A 22,857-nucleotide genomic window follows, 5' to 3' on the forward strand; every position below is an offset into this window, starting at 1 on the left:
GAGTCATGAATTTGATGACTTCAGACTCGACTTGGACTTGCATAACAATGACTTTGTCCCACCTCTGAGGTGTGGACTCGAGTCATGTGACTTGGACTCGAGTCAGACTCGAGTCATGAATTTGATGACTTCAGACTCGACTTGGACTTGCATAACAATGACTTTGTCCCACCTCTGCTTATAATGTGATTTTACTGCGCAATGTAAATGTAGCTCTTCAATGTTACTGCCTTGAAACCGCTTGCACTTGTGCTTCTTAATAGCTTCCGAATTTAACCTTTTTCCAACACTTCCTGATGTGCGCTTGATCAAAATAATAACTTTAGGATTAGTACATAGAGGTTTACCTTAATTTTATTTTATATATTTACTTTGCGACTCCTTGAGTTACCCGCAAAACTTTTACGGGCAAAGCACTCGGGGCTGTTTTTATCGGAATTTGTGCAAAGAGATAAACTGGCCAAATTGAGCTAGTTTCCAGGAAAACGGTCATTAATACCAGCGCTAATCCAGAAATAATAGGCATTGCCTGGCAAGTTGAGAAATACCACATTACAGCTGTTAGTGCTGGTGTGGGAAATGGGTCTCTAAATTGCGCCCTTTTCTCAGTGGAAATTTGCAGAATAATGTGTTTAATATCCAAAATGACTCAAGTGAGCACATTGTTGTTAGAGGAAATGAGTCTATCTGTGTGTGTATTTTAAGTGGCATGGGAAATAGGATAGACAGATCTCTGGGGGAGGCAGCTTCTTATTTTCAAGGGATTATAGTGAAAGATAACGAGATCTGGTTGATTCTGACTCAAAGCACCTTCAGTGGAATGATGATCCTACTGGGACGGTTTGATTGACCGTTCTGGTGGTCGTATATATCACTCTGTTCCCATGTGAAGAATTGTACACCGCCTTTCATATATTTCCCATCAGATTCCAGTTTGATGGGGCAGAAGCTTCTTTATTTCTCTGCCTGTTCCTGTGAGGACCGAATATGTAAATGTCGGTAACGTTCGATTAGAGTGAAAGTGCAAAACTCATTCAAGCATTGCAGTGCTTCTTTTTGTTTCTTCATATGGCGATGTGGGTTTTGTTCTCATGTATAATGTTACCCGTGTGAACTAGTATCTCAAAATTGGTATTTCAAATAAAAATAACATCCTACATTTCATGCCCGAAAATATGCAAACTAACAGTCCTCAATTTATATTCCCAATGTATATTTTCACCATTTCTTTTTTAAAGGAGTACATTTCTCTATAAATAAGGAGATTTGCATTATTTATCTAAGCTAGAGCATAAAAAAACACATTAACCTGTGGCAAACCTTTTATGTGAACCCATTCATGGTGCAATCTTAAACATAAAATGTGTCAGTTCTACATTTAAATATAATGAGCAATGCCAAAGATATGAATGTCATATGAAAACCATATCTAATCGTTTTTGCCTTATTATATAAATATGTTTGTGTATATTAAACTTGACTTACCAAATACGCAAAAAATCATGATGATCAATTGAAATGGTGGTGCAGTGAATAGCACACTTATTTATGCTTTTAACCAACAACACCAGAGCTTGATTCAGTGCCACAAATAAGATCAGTGGCGAGTGATTTCCAAACGAGTCCTGTCCCTTCACTCTCTCCTTCACAGCATTAATACAACAATTGTATTGAGCAGGGCTGTACATTATATTGCGATTAACATGAATGTAGTTTTTTTTTATTTTCACACTTGTGCGTGACATGTATTTTGATTGACTCAAACAGGCATCTGCACGACATTCCCACAAAGTTTTATTCAGCCTTCGAATCACCATGATGGAGTTTTAAACTTATTTACGATTTCAAACAAGCATTTCAAAATGTAATCGAAATCAAATATGTTAAACGCGGTTTTGTAATTTATCGTAAAGCATACATTTGCAGTGAATTTTATATATACTTTCGTTAAAATACGGATGGCGTATAGTTCAGATGTTTTTATTTTATTTGACTAGGTCTGCGTTACCTGTAGATCTTTATTAATGTATTACCTGCAACATGAAACGAGTCAGTTTTTTATTTGTACGCTTTGCATTGCAATGTTTTCATATATATGGCTAGTAATCAAGCAAGAGTTGGAAGTCATATGATGCATACATTTATCTGTAAAAAAACATTTCCAAGAATTAAAAAAAATCAGTAATTTATATAATGCGAAAACGCACTGCTTAATTGTATTCCACCATTTAAAAGTAGAAGAGCACTTTGGAAAATATAAGTCACACCAATTAATGTCCGATTAGCATATTGGTATTTTCAGGCATATACTAATACAACGATTCCAAGTATGTTTGATTTGTTTATCCATTAATTAAGCATTGTTTTTTATAATCCGACAGTGTTTGTGTATTGTGGTAATTAATGTATTAAGCGATTACCTCAGCATGTTACGACTTAATATAATCAACTTTTTAGGTTTGGGATATTAATCTTATCTGGACATAATGGCTCTCAGTCCACTGACAGAAGAATCGCTTTTCACATGTAATTATTTGAGATACATCAGTTAGTAAATACAAATGTAAAAAGTGGGATTGCAGCCCTGATATGTCTTGCTCATGCCACTGCTAGTGGAAGGGCCTCCACTGGAGGGAGCTCTAGAGAGCCCCCTCTGGATGGTATTTGGCCTACTCTTTCACACTGGACAATCATCTAGGAAGATGTGGGAGTCCCCATACTTTACCGCACCATGCGCGCCATGTCAATCAACTAACTGGTATTCCCGCATTATACCACTCGGTGGATAGAGGCGTGGGGTTGGGGAGATTTAATAAGCTCGCACCATTTTTTCAGCTACCATACTGGGAGATCAAATAGAACTGGCGACCTCTATATTCCAACTCCAATGTGCGAACCATTACACAATGCTAACATCCCATATATAAATAAAAACCATGTGCACAATTGCAAATGTGAAGCTTTGCATATATTCTCTTTAGGTTGATTCAGCTTGACATATAGAGCCCAGCTGTCGCAGTCCATTTAATGCAGTAATTGCTTCATGATTTTTTGACGTCCAGTATTGCAACTCATTTTTTATCCCCATTGGATCTCCCTGGATAGGCCATAATGTTGGACACTTTAGCCCCCTAGTGTGCCCTGCGAATTGATGTGATGGTTATGTGACAAGGAACAATTACATTGCTGTCAAAATGTCACATGTTTTTAAAAGTTTAACATTCATCCTGAGAGTTAAAAATGAAACAGTTTTCCCTTTGCATTGATTTTGTTTTTAGCTGCATTTATTATATTTTAAAATACTACATTGCATAATGAGCAATGTGTTTCATACAGTGTTATAATGCACAGTAGATGTTAAGAAGCCAAAACAAGTTACAATTTTGCTTTGAAAATGCTATTCAGTTTTATTGATAGTAGGAGTTAAACTCTTACGCAATTTGTTTGTTTATATTTATCATGAGCTTAAGAATAGATTAATAAATTACTCAATATTTCGTTCCACCTTCAGTGAACACAATAACTATAGTACACATTTGTCAAAGCTTGCATAGTAACCGGTTGTGTGTGTGGTAGTTTTATGTTAGCAGCCTAACCTGCACCCCGAAGTACAAGAATGTTTAGTTTCAATGTGAAGGTGTGCACCGATGAAGGTTTCATGAAGTTTCACTGGACAATCTCAACCCAACATTTTGTTCTACTGACAATCTGATACCAGTAGCAAAATAATGGCCCGTCACGATACGTGTATTGCTCCTCCTCCACACGAAGCCTTGTGTCAGTTGTAATAATTTGTTGTGAACTGTAATCATCTCTGCAGCCTAACCCCAGCAGCTAACAGAGAGAACGATCTGGCTTTGTCTGTGCTGCGTGTCGCAGGCACAATAAACACAAGTCGGGGACTGGAGCCTTCTGGGCAGAAGTTGGGCACCAGCAGCAGCTCAGTCGCCATCGCCATCCTCGTGCCCTTCTTTGCCCTCATCTTCGCTGGCTTTGCCTTCTACCTTTACAAGCAGAGGTGGAGCACTGCTACATACACAAGCAGCAGCCTGTGCATGTTCAGTCAATTCTAATATATATTGCACGGCCGTCAGTGTTTTGTTTTCAACCAGACGGGAAGAGTAGTATACTTCTCAAAAAGAGCATAAAGTGGATCTTGATTTGAAGCCTTCGTGACTGCAGGAATCCATACTCTTTGGTTCTTTCAGTAAAGTCACGTAGGTAGAAAAATAAAATAAATCACGACGTTTCGATTGCAACACAAGCGGTTGTCCTCAGGGGGAAAAAAATTCATCCAGCAGTGGAACTGCTGAACTAGCGAGAGAGCAGCTACATATATCGCCTTGTAGCTGCTCTCTCGCTAGTTCAGCAGTTCCACTGCTGGATGAAAAATTTTCCGCCTGAGGACGACCGCTTGTGTTGCGATCGAAACGTCGTGATTTATTTTATTTTATACCTACGTGACATCAAGTGGATGTTTGCATCGCTAAAGAAATTGTATTACTATTATAACGAGTGCAGAAGGTGTCATATAAGCAGAGTTGTATATAATCCATCCATAACACTTGTGTAAGGAAGACAAAGGGCAACTTCTGATACAGGCATATTTGCTCCAATGGGTGTGCTTATATACAACTTTACTGTGATTTGGTCTTGCCCATAGGCAAATAGAACAATTTAACTAGACTCTGTACGGCATGTCTGATAGAGCCGATGTTTAATTTTTGTCATTAACATCAATATCATTATTTCACGTTAAACATTGCTCAGTGACGATTTTGCCCCAAGGTGGTCCCAAGCATCTAACGACAGTGGCTTGGAGCCCAGCAAACACACTGGGAGGGAAAATCTGGTTACGTGCTAATTGAGGGCATTTTTCCAAATTTATCCATTACATGCAATTGCTTGCATCTATAAAGAGCGCAATGGGACCTTTAATATCCACAGAAAATGAACATGTAGTGCACTTGTTTTGTAGTGTTTCCCAAATACATTATCAGAGGACTGAGTTTGTGTATGAACTATTAAACCCTGAACCAAATGGCACCAACAGGGCCACCCGGAGGGGGAGACACAAAAGATGGGCTTGCATCAGGACTTTTGTTGAAGGAATATTGGAGCCCCCGTGTGGCTTTTTCCCCAGGCCCGGAAACTACTAAACCACAACGTTTGTGCATGTTGTTCCACCTTGGCTTTGTGGAATGGGGAATAAAAATCTTTCATCTGTTCTGAATTTTAGTTTTCTGAATCAATATACAGTGAGAATTGGTTTTCATTTGCACACAGTTAGCAAAAAATATATGATTTAGATTAAATAAGTTTAAAGGTGCATTGCTATTCAGTTTTACAATGATATTTTTGTCTGCATTATAGACATACATTGTAATTGCAGTGACATTTGATTTTGTGTGGTACCTTTACACCCCTACCCTTTGCAATGCAACCTTGCCTTCTGCTTTATTCTTGGTGAATGGGCATTGCTGCTAAAATATCCCCGGCACTACCTTATATGCATATAATATCTTTATTTATAGACCAAATTTATTACCAAGGGCATATGGGTGACATGTTATTACAGGATACGTCTCAAAATCATTAAATAGATGACACAACATGGATAATAATATGTTACGGTAAAAAATGGCACAAACAAATCACAAAATAACACAAACTCATATCACATGCTATTTTTCAGGAATATACAGATTTCAAGCCATAAGTAACTAACACTACCATGGTTTGTGAGTACATGGTTGTACTATGATTTTTGTACCGCTTTATAACCTTTGTTTTTTTCATACTTTAAAAGTAAAATGTTAGCATTTCACAAGTAACGTATATATGCAACATATCAAAAAGAAAACGTACAACAATTGGATCAAACTCTAAACATGTGTATAGGTTTCACAATGAAATGTTTGTGATGCACATACTTAAATACCTGTGCCATTGTATTACCAAGTATAAGAGTGTTTTTCGCTTTTTGTATTTATCTTCTGGCAGGTCAGTTCCGCAGGTGCGGTACAATGGTTATTCAGGTCATGAAACCAGCAACAGGCAGTCCATGTTTGAAAACCCCATGTACGACACTAACATGAAACCTGCGGAGAGTAAGGCTGTGCGATTTGATACTCGACTCAACACTGAGGTGAGCGTTCATTCCGGTTTCACTTCATGGGCTATATTCCCTCAGAGATGCTCTTAGCCCTGTCCCATTCCAAGACTTCTGCAAGTTGCAGGGTAGGTCCCGTTCACCTATCAATCTCGGAACACACAAGCGGCTCAGCGTTAATTTGATCTAGAGGCATAGCGCCGTTGATTTTAAAGATATTGTACTCGCCACAGAGAACTGTAGTGACATGACCACACTCTATGATAGCCGGCACCAAACTGTGCCACACCCTCCTGCATGGCCTTGTGGGAACCTCGGTACTGATGAAATTATATATTTTTTTACTTCCGGTTTCGTTTTGATGATGCACATGTACGTCATTGGAACGGAATCGGAAGAAAAACTGGTATTTTGAATGGGAAAGGGTTAATTATTCCAATCTCTGTAGTAGTCAGGGTAATGTGTTTGAGCGGGGTTAGCCCATTTTCAAAAACGTTGAGCCCTCTGATTCCATCTTACTTTCAAGTTACTCGTTTTTAGTTCACAAGGGACATTGCTATTTCACGAACTTCCCACGAATTTATAACCTCAGCTGTAAATTAACCAATAGCATGGCTTAAATTTGTTGTAAATATCGTGTTTGATCATTGCTAGAAAAGAATCCTGACAGTTACTGGCAATAATTGTATGACTGAGCTGTTATATTTAAGTTCAAATGTGTGCCATGATATGATACTGGTAGGAACCTCCTGGTGACACCAGCCCACAGGGGATTATTCTGTCTGTCCGTCGTGCAGGGAGGGGCTGGGTGGAGAGGGGAGGGGCTGGGTGGGGAGGGTGGGGAGGGGCTGGGTGGGGAGGGGGTGGGTGGGGAGGGTGGGTAGGAGAGGGTGGGGAGGGGCTGGGTGGGGAGGGTGAGGAGGGGCTGGGTGGGGAGGGTGGGGAGGGGCTGGGTGGGGAGGGGCTGGGTGGGGAGGGTGGGTAGGAGAGGGTGGGGAGGGGCTGGGTGGGGAGGGTGGGGAGGGGCTGGGTGGGGAGGGTGGGGCTATACTCAACGTTTAACCTACTCACGCCGGCTTGTGCCCGCCCTCACAGTCGGGCATATTTGCGGAATGCACCACACCGCCGTTGACCCTGGCCATTGACCGAGCAACCCAACGTTGCTACCAGCTCCCTCCGCAGGAATGTGTTTAATATAACAGCTCAGTCATACAATTCTTGCCAGTAACTGTCAGGATTTTTTTTCATGTAGTCTAGTCACATGTCTCATAATCTACATTATTGTGATACACACCATGTCACCTCTAAATAATTGCTAGAGTCATTAGCACCAGTATTCTTTTGATACATCCCTACTCTATTATTCCTTACTCTAATTAATTCTCTGGAACTGGATGAAATGTTACATTCACACATAATCATTGTATCTCAGTTCACAAAACTGTGCAATAAGCATTCGTCCACTCTTTTTCAATTAACTCTTCAGTTAAATTGTTTATCTAATTTAAATCAATCATAAACAAGACTAAACATGTTAGAAATCACAATGTTGTTACACTTGCGTAATTGTGTGAAACTTTATAATATTGATATTACAGTATATGACATGGAGTTAGGAGTTGAAATATTATCTAACAGTATCGTCAATACTGAATGTTGTTCCTTAAAGAGAGGAGATAATATATATCTAAATATTGTGAATTATTTTTATCCTTAAAATAAGTCATCTTGCCTCTTCAAGTATAATGTTTAATTAACCTCATCTAATGAATGGCATACTGCAATCAGATTCAATAGATTATTTCGTTTTTTTCCCGTCTAATCTTCAGGATAATAGATGAACAAATACATTAATTCAAAATAACAATTAACAGTAGTTCCTGACTTGTTTTTCATTACAAAAATATGATCATTAAATGAAATATAGAAGGAGTATCTAAGGCCATTTGACTGTATATGAATACTTTGAGTGATATGTATTCTATGGAATTATTTTAAATGTTTCACCAATGCCTTTCACATCGTGTTATCGTGACAAAGTACCCTATTCATGTACTTTGTTGAGACTGCAGCTGTCATTGTAAAACAACATCGTTTCATATTTTTATATTCACACTGGTCATGGTGCGCATAGATCTTTAAACTTTTTACCAACACATTTAACGAAACTATGGCGATGTAATTTGTCAGAAACGTAAGGAACAATGTATTTTTTAACCAATTCATAAGTAAAACATAAAATTTTCACTGTTATATACGTATATCAATCATATGGTCTTGGTGACATACGCTGTGTAATTGATATTGTTGTGTTTACATTACAGCAAATAACATCAACCATGGTATGAAGACATTTAGAACTCACCAGTCATCAGTGGCACCATCACAGTGGAATGTGAAGTGACCTCATATCAAAATTTCAGACGTTTGACTTTCAAGCTTCATTTTATCTGGTTTGGTTACATTGACCATAAATCATAGCTTCACTTGTACATGTACTTTCCAAAGCTGATATTTCTCCCGCTGCACAGGGGACACAAAAAATTATACAAAATAAATAATGAACATATTTATAAAAAAATATAAAGCAGCAAATAATTTAAAAAGGCATTTACCTACTGTATATCATAATATGAATCAATGACATTTATAACAAGAAAAAAATATTGACATGTAATGTAGTTTTGTATAAAAATGTGATAATTGTAAGTTGCATTTGTAATATATTGTCATTTTAAGAAGCCTATTTGACTGTATTATATAGAACTGTATAATGTAAAAGATGTCTTTTTCTACAGAGTTATATTTTTATGGGAAAATCCATTTGTAAAACATATTGACTATGTTGTATATTTTTTAATAAAATTGTGCAGAGAAAATACATTTGAGGATAAAGTTTACCTTCACGTGTATTTCACCAGTATAATGAAGTAAGAAATGTATTGTGATGTAGATATATACACGTTGCTGCTGTTTTCTTTGAATATAAAGGTATTTTCATTTGCAAGCATGCTTTTAAATAAGGTCATTTTGTGGTTTACTTTTGATGTAATAACACAAGCTGGGCCTGATTATGGAAATCCTCATAATAAATCTTGTTTTATATCGGAAATCAAAGAGAATAGGTGATGTGTTTTTGTTACTGAATTGTTCCAAACAAGTTTGTGAGACAATTAACATTCAGTACACACACAACTCACACACCAATGTTTATATTCTACACAGTGCATATTATTACGTGGTTTTGTTTACATTTCGGTCTGAGAGTCATTTGTACTGCGAAATAGCATCACATGAATGTACTATATTTTCCACCAGCATGTCAACTTATGAAGAAAGTTAATCCCTTTTACTTGCGGATGAAACATGTTTCATTTTAATATTGAAGAAAATGTAAATCCTCACCAGATTGGTACATATACCCAACATTTAAATAGTCTAATATGTCTACTTAAAAGTTATGGAAAATACAAATTGGTTTGGTCTTGATAGGCCTCTTGTGTATTAAAATTGCACACTGCTTCCATAAATATTTCACATTTCCAGCCAACTCTGGACCAGAAAGTTAACACAATTTGAAGAAATGTGCTGAAAAGTTTATTGTTAACAATTTAATTATCTAAATAACTTGCACACCACTGGATATCTGAACTGCATTTGTTTGTTTGGGAACCTAACATCTGCTACGTTGTTTTTTTGCAGCCCTTTAAATTACCATGATAATCAGTGTCCCTATCCCTGAGCCACAAGGGCCCTATGTGTTTGTGACCACCAGCTGCCACCAGGCCTGGCTACAATACACAATGTCTCTCTGAGGCATTGGTAAGAGCATCCTGGTCTGCCTGCCATGAATCAATGCCATTTTCATGGACACTATAACCCTTTAATTAACCCAATCACGTTGAATTACTGTAAACCAGAATACTACAATTGTCATTACTAGTATTTTTCACACGGAAAAAAAGTCAAGGTGATTTCTTGCTCAATGTAGTATTGTTGCAACACTCATGTTCTGTTTACAACCCTGAGCCAGTGTTTGAACTTCCGTATTCTGATAACACAGGTGAGGCTATCCATAGGACACCCACTATGGATTTCCCCACAAAGTGGTCAGTGTTTTATCGACCCCAGAGGGATGATGGGCTGAGTGAAACCCATCCAGCAGTTAAGCACGCACCCTTCTGATTGCAAGCCAATGGCTCGACTGCTGAGCCACCTGGCCAGTTACTCTATTACCTTGGGGGTGATTTTTTTTTATCAAAGTAAAAATATACCTAAAAGAAATCTATAATTTTTACATGTATTTTTTTTCAATATCATTTAATGGGTGTTTTCACAATTTGATCATTGGTAAACAATCATAACTTGGTAGCTTTGGCAGCAATCGTATGCACACACACACATATAGTTTGTGTGTCTATGAAGGTAATTTAAAATATATAAAGGTCATTTCCAGACATCTTCACAGGATGTGGTGGCCAATTATAGTTACGTTTGAATATCCAAATCAAACTTTCTGGGATGTAATGCGCATATGGCCATCATAGTCCGAAATTTTTAACCTTGCTTGGTATTGCATAATCCAGCCTGCATTGTGAATGTCTTTCACGCTTTTAACTGAAATGAATGTAATCCTCTGAGAATAATGATAATTTATATCATGAGACCATCACGTATAAATATCCACATGAAACCCCTTGTACAGCCCCATACAAGTCTGAAAAGCCTGTTGGGACAGAATATTTACTTCAAAGTTGAGGCAAATTTGACAAATAAATATACCTCAAATTATTGGTGAGAAAAGTTATCACGATGAAAGATGTCCAATGGTCGAAAATGACCAGAATGGATGACAAGCAGTGACTTGGGCAATTCAAATGTGGTCAAATTTAGCAAAATATGAACATTGAGACAAGTTGAAGAAAGCAAGTGACTTCTGTTATGGATGGTAGCTTGAGGCTGTAAATGTGTCTACTTTGACTGTAAGTAATGCTGTGTGCGTGTCTATCAGCCCTGCCTTACTGTGGTGTCAAGAATAAGTTTGTAATACAACTTTCTAGGAAATATAAAACAAAAGTGTCAGACGTTTGGGTGTGGAAATTCATAATTTTAAGGTACTTTGGAATTGTTCCACCATTTAAATGATTGTAGGAGCCCATATCTCAAGATAATCAATACGTCCCGTGTGCTTTCCATAAAGATATCATAAATTGACGCGCAAAAAGCTAAAGAAGTGACATGTTGCCACTGCAAAGTCCACATGGCTCAAACAGTAGGAGGGAAGATAGAGTAAGGAATGACAAGAATGTGTTACATAGCTACAATTGTAAAAAAAAGTTATAACGTGGAGCTGAACTGTTTAGATTCCTTAACGGACCATGCAAATATTACACTTCTTAGTCTCCAGATACTTCTTAAAATGCCAATACACGTCATTGTCTACATATTAATACATGTATGCTCATTACAGCGTTTGTAATACGGTAGGCATGGTTAACGTTAATATAGTTCAAATCTGAGAAATGTGTCAAATATTATGACGTGGTTCAAATTTTTCTTAAGAACACCGTTTTGAGCATTTTTGTACGTATTGGATTAAAAAACACATTTGAGACGCGAGTGACAACAACGTTTTTCCATAAAATAACTTTGCTGCACTAAGTTTGAGGGACGTTTTGAAATGAGTCGTCGAATAGCATTTTATACACAATAGTTACTTGCTTAATCATACGCATTCACTATATTATGTAAGAGATACAATATATTAATTTTTAAATATTGCTTATGTATCTATCTGCGATGTATCCATGTCTGCAAAGTTTAAGAGGCAACCCACAACGGTGAACCACAAGTCGGACCACTGGGAACCACTGCTAAATATGATAGTGCTTTTAAAGAGCTATTTTCCGCAAGACTATCGCAATGCATTTTGCTTTGTAAGGTACTACTCAACATTCAAGCCACATATTTTAGCAGTATTAATGCTCAGCATGCAGGAACTGACTATCTGAATAGCTTACCAAGTAGGGTTTGGTGAAGGAGAGCTGTACAGCACAATGTAGCCGTGTGTAACTGCTTTGCTCTAAAATTGTCTAAGCGAAACAATGACAAATGTATACATGTCTTCGAGCTTGCGTCTGATTAAATTTGTTCGAAAAATATAAAGATTTATTGCTGCAGAGACTACTATGATAATGTAGTTTTTATCTATCCTTTTACCAGTATAACTTTCAGGAAGCATTATTTATGCGACATATTGGTGGGTCTTGATTGCAATAATTAATTGGTAATTTTTCCATTATTTTACCAAATTTACTAACTAACTTTTTTTTGTAAAGTGGATCAAACATTAATCATAATCACTACGACTTCACATTTGGCCTGCGAGATGAATGTGTTCATAAATCCAAGCCATTTAGTGGCTGCTGGAGTGTTTTCTTTCCTAGATTTTCCTTCACCCCTTAACATTTTCACATTTCACAGCAATTTTACTTGTAACAAATTGCTAGTCCAAGGCTCAGAGGAAATTGGACACCCATAATAAATAAATATGAACTTTGTGTCAAGCCAGCATTTTATAAGAGCAATCTTTTTTTGGGAGAGATTATAAATAAATGTGAAAGTTTCTAAGGTTACGAATGTTTCCATGGCCTTTAACAAAACACCCAACCGATAAAAAGCATTCTGACATACTTTTAGAAGATGCCTTTATAACTGAGTATTTGATTAGATTTTTTGGTTTCAAACCGGTTAGTTTGCCATGTTGCCCTGCATGCTGGATTTTTTGTGGTGACTCAATCCAGTAATGTTTTTGTTTTTTGGCCATATCCAATGTTTAACAACACTATGAGGAGAATCATTCCCTTTCGTATAATTATGTAATTTGGCAATTATTTGCGTCGATCTTCACACGATGCAAGGACTTACGCATTGGATGTTTGCGTTAAGAATTAAGACAGTTGTACATTGAGCTTCACGTGAGCCAGCATATACAGGATTGGTCTCTTCAAGCAGTTACGTAGAACACATCCTCCATATTAATACTCTTTGGTTTTTTCGGTAAAGTCACGTAGGTAGAAATACAATTAAACAAATCACGACGTTTAGATCGCAACATAAGCAATCTTCATCAGGTGGAACCACAGCAGGAAAAATTAACCCGTAAAAACAAAGTTTTTCACTCTAAATCCTTTATATGCGTGGCGGCTAGAGTCCTCTCGTCCTCTGGATTGAGATGGCTGCCACCTATGGGTCAGATGATTGTCTGCCACCATTAAGCAATTGGTAATTGAATATTTAAAAAATTTTCCCTAAAAAGTGTAACATTTTGGAAAAAAAATTTCACGAAAATAAATTGTCACGCACAACGAGTCTGTGTGGAAAATGTCAGCTCGATTGGATCACGGGAAGTGGGATAAAAAACGACCGAAAGATTTGCACGGTCCTAAGCAAGCAAGCACGCACGCAAGTGAACTTAATATAAAGGATTTAAAAATGCTGATGTAGGCGAGAGAGCTGCCGTGGCAAGAGGTTATATAGGTAAGAAAGGGGGGAGGAGGCAAGGGAGGAGAGAGAGGGGGGGAGCAGGGGAAAGGAGGGGCTGCGTGAGCGCCAGGAGGAGAAAAAGTGTCTCGAGCTGATTAAAGCAACCCCCCCCCCGACCCGTGTCTGGCTCTTGGGAACAGGATCATTGAGATTGTATGAATAGGATCATTGAGAATATGCTCAGATGTTGATCGCAAACTATGGGCGTGGAAGAAAAACACACATGACTCCTGGAGATCGATACGAGCAAGCCATTTGCATTCGTGAGAATACTAATTTGAGAACATTTTATTTTTTTAGCTAGCTGAGAGCACTACAGATGTAATCAGTAGTTCAGTTATTTTTTGATTGATTCTTGATGGGGGTTTTTTTAATTTGGCCAATATTTGTACATTTAAATGTATCTACCATACTTTATAATAATGTATTAATTCAGAAAATTGATCATTCTTACAAACTACTCATGCTAAAATGTTCGTGGTGTTCTCAAAAATATTTGCACCTGACTTTACAATGAGTAGCAAATACATCAGACATCTCAATAACCAAGCATGTAGTTTAGTAACATTATAAAAGAACTCATTTTAATTTGTGATTAAAATAATAACCCATGGACTTGCAATCCAGAGGTCACTAGTTCAATTTCCCAGCACGATCTTTGAAACAATTGGAACGTTTCTTAAATTACCCCTGACAATGTCCACTGAGCAGTAAAAAAATACAACTGAGCCTGACCAGAACGTCACAAGTCAGCTGAATCTGGCTGAATACCAAGCAGGGCCAGGGGTGTGGTTAATGATGTGTTCATTGCGCGTTCGGTCAGTGGTAGAGCTTGGATTCTGCAATGGAAAAACAACTTGACACGCCTGCTGAGCCATGCAAGGCTGGCTTGGCACTATCCCAGCATGGCTCGGTCGTATAGTGGAAAAGAGACATGGTATTCACAGGAGATTCATAATTACTTAATGGAGCACTGTTAGGTACCTTTGTTCAAGCTCTGGTGCTCCTTTGAAATGGGTTTTTGTTTTCAATTAATATATATTTTGTATGTACGGACAGCTTCTTGAGATGGTGTCGTACATGGACGCTGCATAAATACAAATTATTCTTGTTTATCTGAGCCACTTAATCGGGTCCGAGTAAACCCGAAGCTTGCAGCCCTAGTATTCACCGTGGCTTATGCAGTATAATTAAGAGATTTAGAGATCTGTACTAGACTATTATTGAACTATAATTACAACGCAAATACCATCAGATAAAACTTTTGGCACAACTTTGTGGATTTGGCTCTCAAAAGGATTGGAACCTTCAGTACAACATCAAAATAAATAAATTATATAGCCTTTTTGAACATATTTGAATTCACGTGCTTCATAAATTTAATTGGATCCTTCAGTACAACATCAAAATAAATATAATACATGTCATGACATTCTCTTTATTTGTAATTAATATGCATTCTCAACGCTTATGAATGTGTTTTTTCCTATAGGTTATTTTAACCTCACTTCTATATGACCAAAATGGTCTTGTTTAACTTTGAATTTAAGTTACAAATCATACTGTCAATCGTACCATATCACCAATTTTGTTATTTAACCATTTATAGGTAAGAGATTATTTTAAGAAAACATTTCTCCAACCATAGTAATTTCTCATAGAATGTATGTTTTTAATTGTCATCCGTTCCAGTGGCATGTGCGCTGAGGTTCGTACCATCGCACACCGATATGATGTGGATTTAGATTGTATCTAATCGGAACTGCAGCTCAATCACACCGCACTATTATAATTAATACATGCGTTTTCCAGATGTTTGAGATGCATTTACGTTTCAAAATCTGAATTTGTGCTACATGTACAGCTACAGAACAACGTTGCAAGAAGCTTAAAATACCCATTCAATATTGAACGCCAATGAATTGAGCTTCGAAGGGCTTCGCGTTTGTTTGTTTTATTTTACCGCAGTGCATTATCCCAATTTCATCACTTGGAGACATTCACCTAGCAGTGGACTGATACACAACAGTAGACTTCACATTGCTTATGACTATCAATTGCGTATTGTGCCCCCCACCCATGTCCCTACCACATCATAGACTCGAGCCTCTATATCACTGGATTTGTAGATATGCCTCCATCTCTTCTGCTGATACTGTTCCTCCAGCCCTGAACACAACTGCTATCCCATTACTGTATATAAAAAAAAAAATCTGGATCCTAACACGCCTGCAAGCTCTTGCTGGGTGTCTAACCTCCGTTTCCTTGGAAAACAAATTTAGAAGGTCAACTCCTACCCTGCTACACTCCTCTCCCTCCATAACCTTCATGGCTCATCTTCTTGTTTCTTTCGGTAAAGTCACGTAGAAGGGAAGTAATAAAATAATAAAAATAAAACATAATAAAACAATTCTCACGACGTTTCGGCTACAACGCAAGCAGCCGTCTTCAGGTGAAGAATGAGACACTACCAAACTAGGAGCTTATATATAAGCTGCATTGGGGGTTGAAGAGCGCCTTAACAAAAAGAATGTGCATGTGAAGAGGGATTTAGCATATTCATGGCAAATGCGTAGGCGTTGGGCGGGGGGGTGTCAAAGTCATATTATGCCCATGCATTATGCAGGATCAGCAGCAACCAAGGGGGGTGCAGGGATTAGCAGTAACAAAGGAAAGGAATGTTAATGATATGTAGCTGCAGTTACTCAACAACCACGTAGAAAACTAAAGTATAAACTACATAAAAAACTAAAGTATAAACTGCATCGCACCATCAGTATACTTACTATACTCTATAATAAGCTGAGTTACTAACAGCAAGTAATACATTACACTTTTACCTCGTAAAAATTCTATAATATGCTTCCATCTAAACCTTATTCTCTTACATCACACGAGCATATACCGTACTATATACTGCCATAGATAAACCCAACATTAAATTATATACTGTATTGCTGTAAACCAACCTATATCTTATACATTTAATATCACACTATGTATTATTCTACACACCCTAATGTGTATCGAAATGGTTTATTACGTCCTTCCAATGATTGCTGAGCCAGAATCCATCTTCTCGGTTAAAGTTGTCTCTGTGTTTGTATATGTGGATCGCCTCATGAACGAATCTCTCATGATAGCCAGATGGCTTGCAGAGAACCTCTGTCTTGGAGAAGTCAATATCATGTGAGCCCACTGAGTTGTAACAGTGATCTGCCACGGCTGAGGTGTTAGTCCTACCGTGTTTCAGGTCAGCTTTATGTTCACGGATGCGGTCCGAGACATGTCGTTTGGTTTCCCCAATGTAACTGCTACCACAGAGGCAACTTAGTTTGTAGACGCCAGGGTACTGTATGTCTGGAACCACATCTTTTACAGACGGTACCAGATCACGGATTTTATGTACTGTGTTGAATCGGACCTGGATCTTGTGTTTAATCAGGATTTTGGAGATCTTTTTTGTGACCCCAGCAATGTAGGGTAAGGTGATGGTCTTGAAAGGCTCCTCAACAGGATCCTTCTTGATGGTTGGAGTGATGGCTTTGCGGATTGTATAGTCCGACTGTGGTAGCAGTTACATTGGGGAAACCAAACGACATGTCTCGGACCGCATCCGTGAACATAAAGCTGACCTGAAACACGGTAGGACTAACACCTCAGCCGTGGCAGATCACTGTTACAACTCAGTGGGCTCACATGATATTGACTTCTCCAAGACAGAGGTTCTCTGCAAGCCATCTGGCTATCATGAGAGATTCGTTCATGAGGCGATCCACATATACAAACACAGAGACAACTTTAACCGAGAAGATGGATTCTGGCTCAGCAATCATTGGAAGGACGTAATAAACCATTTCGATACACATTAGGGTGTGTAGAATAATACATAGTGTGATATTAAATGTATAAGATATAGGTTGGTTTACAGCAATACAGTATATAATTTAATGTTGGGTTTATCTATGGCAGTATATAGTACGGTATATGCTCGTGTGATGTAAGAGAATAAGGTTTAGATGGAAGCATATTATAGAATTTTTACGAGGTAAAATTGTAATGTATTACTTGCTGTTAGTAACTCAGCTTATTATAGAGTATAGTAAGTATACTGATGGTGCGATGCAGTTTATACTTTAGTTTTTTATGTAGTTTATACTTTAGTTTTCTACGTGGTTGTTGAGTAACTGCAGCTACATATCATTAACATTCCTTTCCTTTGTTACTGCTGATCCCTGCACCCCCCTTGGTTGCTGCTGATCCTGCATAATGCATGGGCATAATATGACTTTGACACCCCCCCGCCCAACGCCTACGCATTTTCCATGAATATGCTAAATCCCTCTTCACATGCACATTCTTTTTGTTAAGGCGCTCTTCAACCCCCAATGCAGCTTATATATAAGCTCCTAGTTTGGTAGTGTCTCATTCTTCACCTGAAGACGGCTGCTTGCGTTGTAGCCGAAACGTCGTGAGAATTGTTTTATTATGTTTTATTTTTATTATTTTATTACTTCCCTTCTACGTGACTTTACCGAAAGAAACAAGAAGATGAATCCCTGCAGTCACGAAAGCTTTAAATCGAAACTTCATGGCTCAGTTTAAACCTGCTGTATATCAAAGCTATTCAGCAACTGAAACAGCTGCTGAATAGACTTATTTTTAATTCCTCTTCTTTCTGAAAATAGTTATTTCTCTATTCAGTTTTTTCTTGGATCTTACTGTCACTTTGATACAGTTGATTGTTCCATACTTCTTAAATGCTTGCATGACGACAGTGGTGTATCGTTTTTCTTCTAGCTCCACAGTTATTTGCCATTCAACTGATTTGATATCTGCTTACAAGGGTTGTTCACCTTTCAGAAAAGCCTTTGCTATGGCATTCCTCAAGGTTCTATTATTGATGGACGCCTTTTCTCCATTCATCTCCCGCCCACTTGACCGTATAATTTCCATGATCAATATTGATCACCAATTCTATGCTGAATGTTTGCCATCGACTCTATTGACACTTACACAATTAATGTGTTTTTATCCTACCTATATGCTGTTCTGAAGTGGTTGTCTTAAAATTTGCTCTGATTGATGTTTTTCTAAAACGGAGGGTCTTTTTGTATTGGCAAGACGGCTGGCCTCAGCTTGGTTTCATTACTAGTATTCGCTCACGGAATTGCAACATTATTCAGCTGGCATTGATCCAGACCTTTACTTCCCTCTTTATATCTCAACTTTGCAGGATCTCGTATATGCATCTGCACCACCTCTTTTAATGCACGTTGTCTATTACTACGTCTGCCATTTGAGACCTCCATACATGCACGTGCGGCTTCTTGTATTGGCAACTGTGACTTGTTTTCCTTGATAGCAGCACCCAAAATTCCTTACCTCAAAACCCAAAATGTGATCGAGAATGCTGATGCTAGATTTCTCCACGCGCTTGAAAGTAAATGACATCTTACCACAGTGGGGCGCCACGGTGGCGAGATGTTAACTGCCTCATCTGGTGCACACAAAGTCGTGATTTCGATCCCGACCCTGACGCCTCTATATTTGGAGATTGCATGTTCTCCCAGTGGTCGCATTGGGTCCACATTTGGAAATGTGCGTTTAGACTATTTACCTTCCGATACATTTCTGCATGATAAGACACTGTCTATTTGGTTTTACCAAGGCTTCCTGTAAAAACCTAGAATCAGCCTCCACAACGGGAGCTCGCACCTCCATCTCTGTACAAGGTATTCTGGAATTTCCTCCCAAATTTTTCATCGTTAATCCTGAAGTCCTCATTACGTTGCTTCCTTCTCTTCCTTTCCTTTGATTAGATACTTCGTGCATACACTCTCTTCAAACTCTGTTCGTTCGAGTCATCATTTTTCACGCACTACATACACCATGGTTGGATACTGTATTTTAATTATATAATACATTCCAATCGCTAACGGCGTGAGGTTGCAGGTGCTTGTCAGTGTATTGTACAGAGGCGCTATATGACAGAGCAATTTGTGTTTTTGTTTTTCAATTTTAATTCTTACGTTTATTTTATGTTGCTCAATAGCAGTAAAAAAAAATAGGTGTGTTGAGTAACGGATATCTTTTGATGCTATGCACATTGAAATGAATGCACATTTTAGGATACAAAATAAAAACCAACATCAAATTAATCTTCTTATATATAAAAGGGAAATTTGTAATTCTGTGTCTGTTCAAGATGTTTAGCGTACTTCCCGACATGCAACAAACTTGAAATTTGTCATGTGGGTACCTTCCAGACTGTACACCATGCAAAAATTATAAAAATTTGACTTTTGTATTTTTTTGGGCGGGGGGGGGGGGGCGCAATAATGCATACATTTTGCACGGCCAGTGAGCTGTGACGTCACAACTCTGTCATGTCACCCGCAAGCGGAAGCGTCACGCAGTGTGCCTGCTGATGTCACGCCCCCCCCCAACACTTCACGGGTAAAGTGCCATACAAATGTGATGCAGGTCTAAGGCGTTCTTCGCACAGCATTGCTTTATTATTTCAGTCGTTTACTGCCGTACGCACCCTGAAAGTTGTGTGTGTCCGCAGCAAGCGTGTGTATGTGTACCTATGGACGCGTGTGTTTGTGTGTGGGGGGAGCGGTCGTATAGTGGTTAGCGCGCTGCGCTACGAACCCGGAGACCCTAGTTTGATTCCCGCTCACGGCCACCACCTGTGGCGATTATTTAAACTGGTCTTGGGCCTCCCCTAGGTCGACTAAGCCTCAAACTGGTGTGGTGTGTGAACATCGCCACTGGGGAGACAAAGGCGGCCGGGCGTGGTGAATCCAAGTCCCGGGCGAAGCCGGGTAGTAAAACCAGTATCAAATAAATGATAAATGAAACCACAGTGGTTGGCAAACTCGTCCCCTGATTACCCGTTTCACTGCTAAAGCCTTACCGTTAAAGTTTTTGCCAGAGCCCAAGAATTGACTGTGCCAGTTCGTAAATGTTTCACTCCATGATACCATCCACGTGCATAGGTAAGTAGAGGTCACAGTTACATGTTTTTATGCAGAAGAATTACATGAAAAATTTCAGTAATTGAACATGTGATTATTTACTTAATATTGTAATATGGAATAAATTCGGTTAGTACTGTACAGTATATAATGTTACCAGTGGCGGCTCCTGCAAAATCTCTCAGGGGGGGCAAATGTCTGGATGATTGATAAGGATAAGGTCCACCCATGCAATGGATAAATTAACAGCTTAAGCATGTAAAGGCAACTTCACTTTTTTAATATTAATGAAAAATAAAGTGACTTACAATACATCTTGTTTGTTTCTATACTCACTATTAATACAATCCACTCAAGTTTCTTTTATTAAAGATTCCACTAGGTGGCGACAAATTATATTGTTGGATGAAACGTGCTTACGTATGATGACGTAAGCACGTTAGGGCGAGCCCTCCCGGAAGCCATAGAGAATGCATTGCAGCGCCCCCCGTTCGGAAAAAAAACATCTTTGAATGTAAGTCTATGGGGCCACTCGGGGCGATTCTCAGCCGGAGTGAAATCGCCCAAAAAGAGGCGGTACTCCACAGAACGTGACATGACGCTGATTGGACTATATCTAGAGGCACAGTGACGGCTAGCGTAACTCTGTGGTTGAATGACATTGGTAGGTGCGTCGCCCAATCGCCCTAATGAAGAAACCGCCCCTGAATGTTACCATAGTTGGTCTGCTCTGTCAGAAATAAGCATGGATTGCATTTTTATTATATATCCCCTCTATAAAGCACAGTGTACATAAAAAAAATCGCTTTACATTTTTTACAGTATGCACATTATACAGTATCCTAGAGAGAGCATTCACTTTTTTGGACATTCTAGAACAAGTATCTATAAATGAGTACTGCACTGAAAATATAATTCAAATATAACATTTGTGTAGCATTTCGGTAATGAAGGAAACGAAAAATTCAACCGTAATATATGGAACTATGAAGTACTTTAATCGAAAAAGTTTGGCCTCCATGCATGAAACACTGTTTGAAAAAAGCAAAAACTCCAGCGCTCCTTTTTAGTTTGCATTATTAAAACTATCTCGATTATGTTTTAGCTATACAACCAAGGCATTCGAAAGCCAACCTCATCAAATCCTCGATGCCTAATCACATCCTATACACTGTGATACGATAGGATTAGTGGTGAAGCCATTGGCACTGTAAAATGGGACATAAAGGTCACATTTTGTAGATGCTCACCCCGAGCTATAAATGCCCTGATAGTGGCATTGTCTTTGTACTGTTCGCCTTTTGGCGTGTTCTTGTCTGACACTGGTGAAAACTAGGCCCTAAAGAAGTCTGTCTCTGGTGTAGGCCAATCCGTTTCAAAGACAATGCATGTATTATCAGAGCGTGTTTGTTTGGATGTTCACCACACGTACGTGTGGTTAATGCAGACATGATTCCTTCCAAAAGGCTTCTCTTTGGTGTTTGAACATCTTAACACCTGTTTTATTGCCAGAAAGGATAAAACCTATTGTTATGTTTTCATACCATTGGCACTGACCGGGTGGGCAGAGGTGATTGGGGGCGGGGGGGATTTAAGAAACCTCCACCATTGTTTCAACTGCTTGCATCCAGAGGTTGTTTGTGCCACCTCTGGATTGACAATCCAGTGTGATGACCAGCGGCAGCACAATTTGAATAAGAATAAAAGCTACAAAGTGCAGAAAAAATGTCACGTTGGATTGTAATAAATATGCGTATGCTGCAAATCCTTGACATGACCTCAAAACCTACTTGTTCTATTTGATAGCATTGCGTGTCCAGATTGGATGATAAATTCGAGCTGCAATGATCAATTAATTAATCAATTGAAAGTAATTATATTCTTCAGCAATAAATGGTGAGGGAGTAAAGGCAATAATCTTTGTATTCATCTGACTGCTCACCAATATCTTGTCAAGCGTTGATGGATTTCAGAGCATGTGTACGGGCAATATTTCAAGTGGTGTTATAGTCGAAGGCTGAAACATCGAAATATACTAGGTTGTGAGAGCTGGCCAGGAGATGGCAGTCTAGAATATAGGTTTGTGAACCTGCCTGTGGACATTTAGAGTATTATATCGTTGTGTACAATAGGCTTTCAACACATGTGTGCATATGTATCAGGATGCAGCACGTAATAGAAAAAATATATATTGTGCTTTCAAGGGTGGTAGTGTTG

General features: G+C 38.6%; 1 protein-coding gene across 1 annotated transcript in view; it reads left to right on the forward strand.

The window, feature by feature from the left end:
- Window positions 1–8,682, forward strand: part of LOC133344241 (CUB and sushi domain-containing protein 3-like) — a 403,210-nt gene extending 394,528 nt beyond the window's left edge. Inside the window, 3 exon segments of the mRNA XM_061554305.1 lie at window positions 3,880–4,018; window positions 6,004–6,148; window positions 8,437–8,682. Of these exon segments, the coding sequence (XP_061410289.1) occupies window positions 3,880–4,018; window positions 6,004–6,148; window positions 8,437–8,460 (308 nt within the window). The 3' untranslated portion in view covers window positions 8,461–8,682.
- The last annotated feature ends 14,175 nt before the right edge of the window (window positions 8,683–22,857 follow it).

This window comes from Lethenteron reissneri, chromosome 19, assembly GCF_015708825.2.
Source record: "Lethenteron reissneri isolate LAM-NWPU_2019-01 chromosome 19, ASM1570882v1, whole genome shotgun sequence".
NCBI lineage: Eukaryota > Metazoa > Chordata > Hyperoartia > Petromyzontiformes > Petromyzontidae > Lethenteron > Lethenteron reissneri.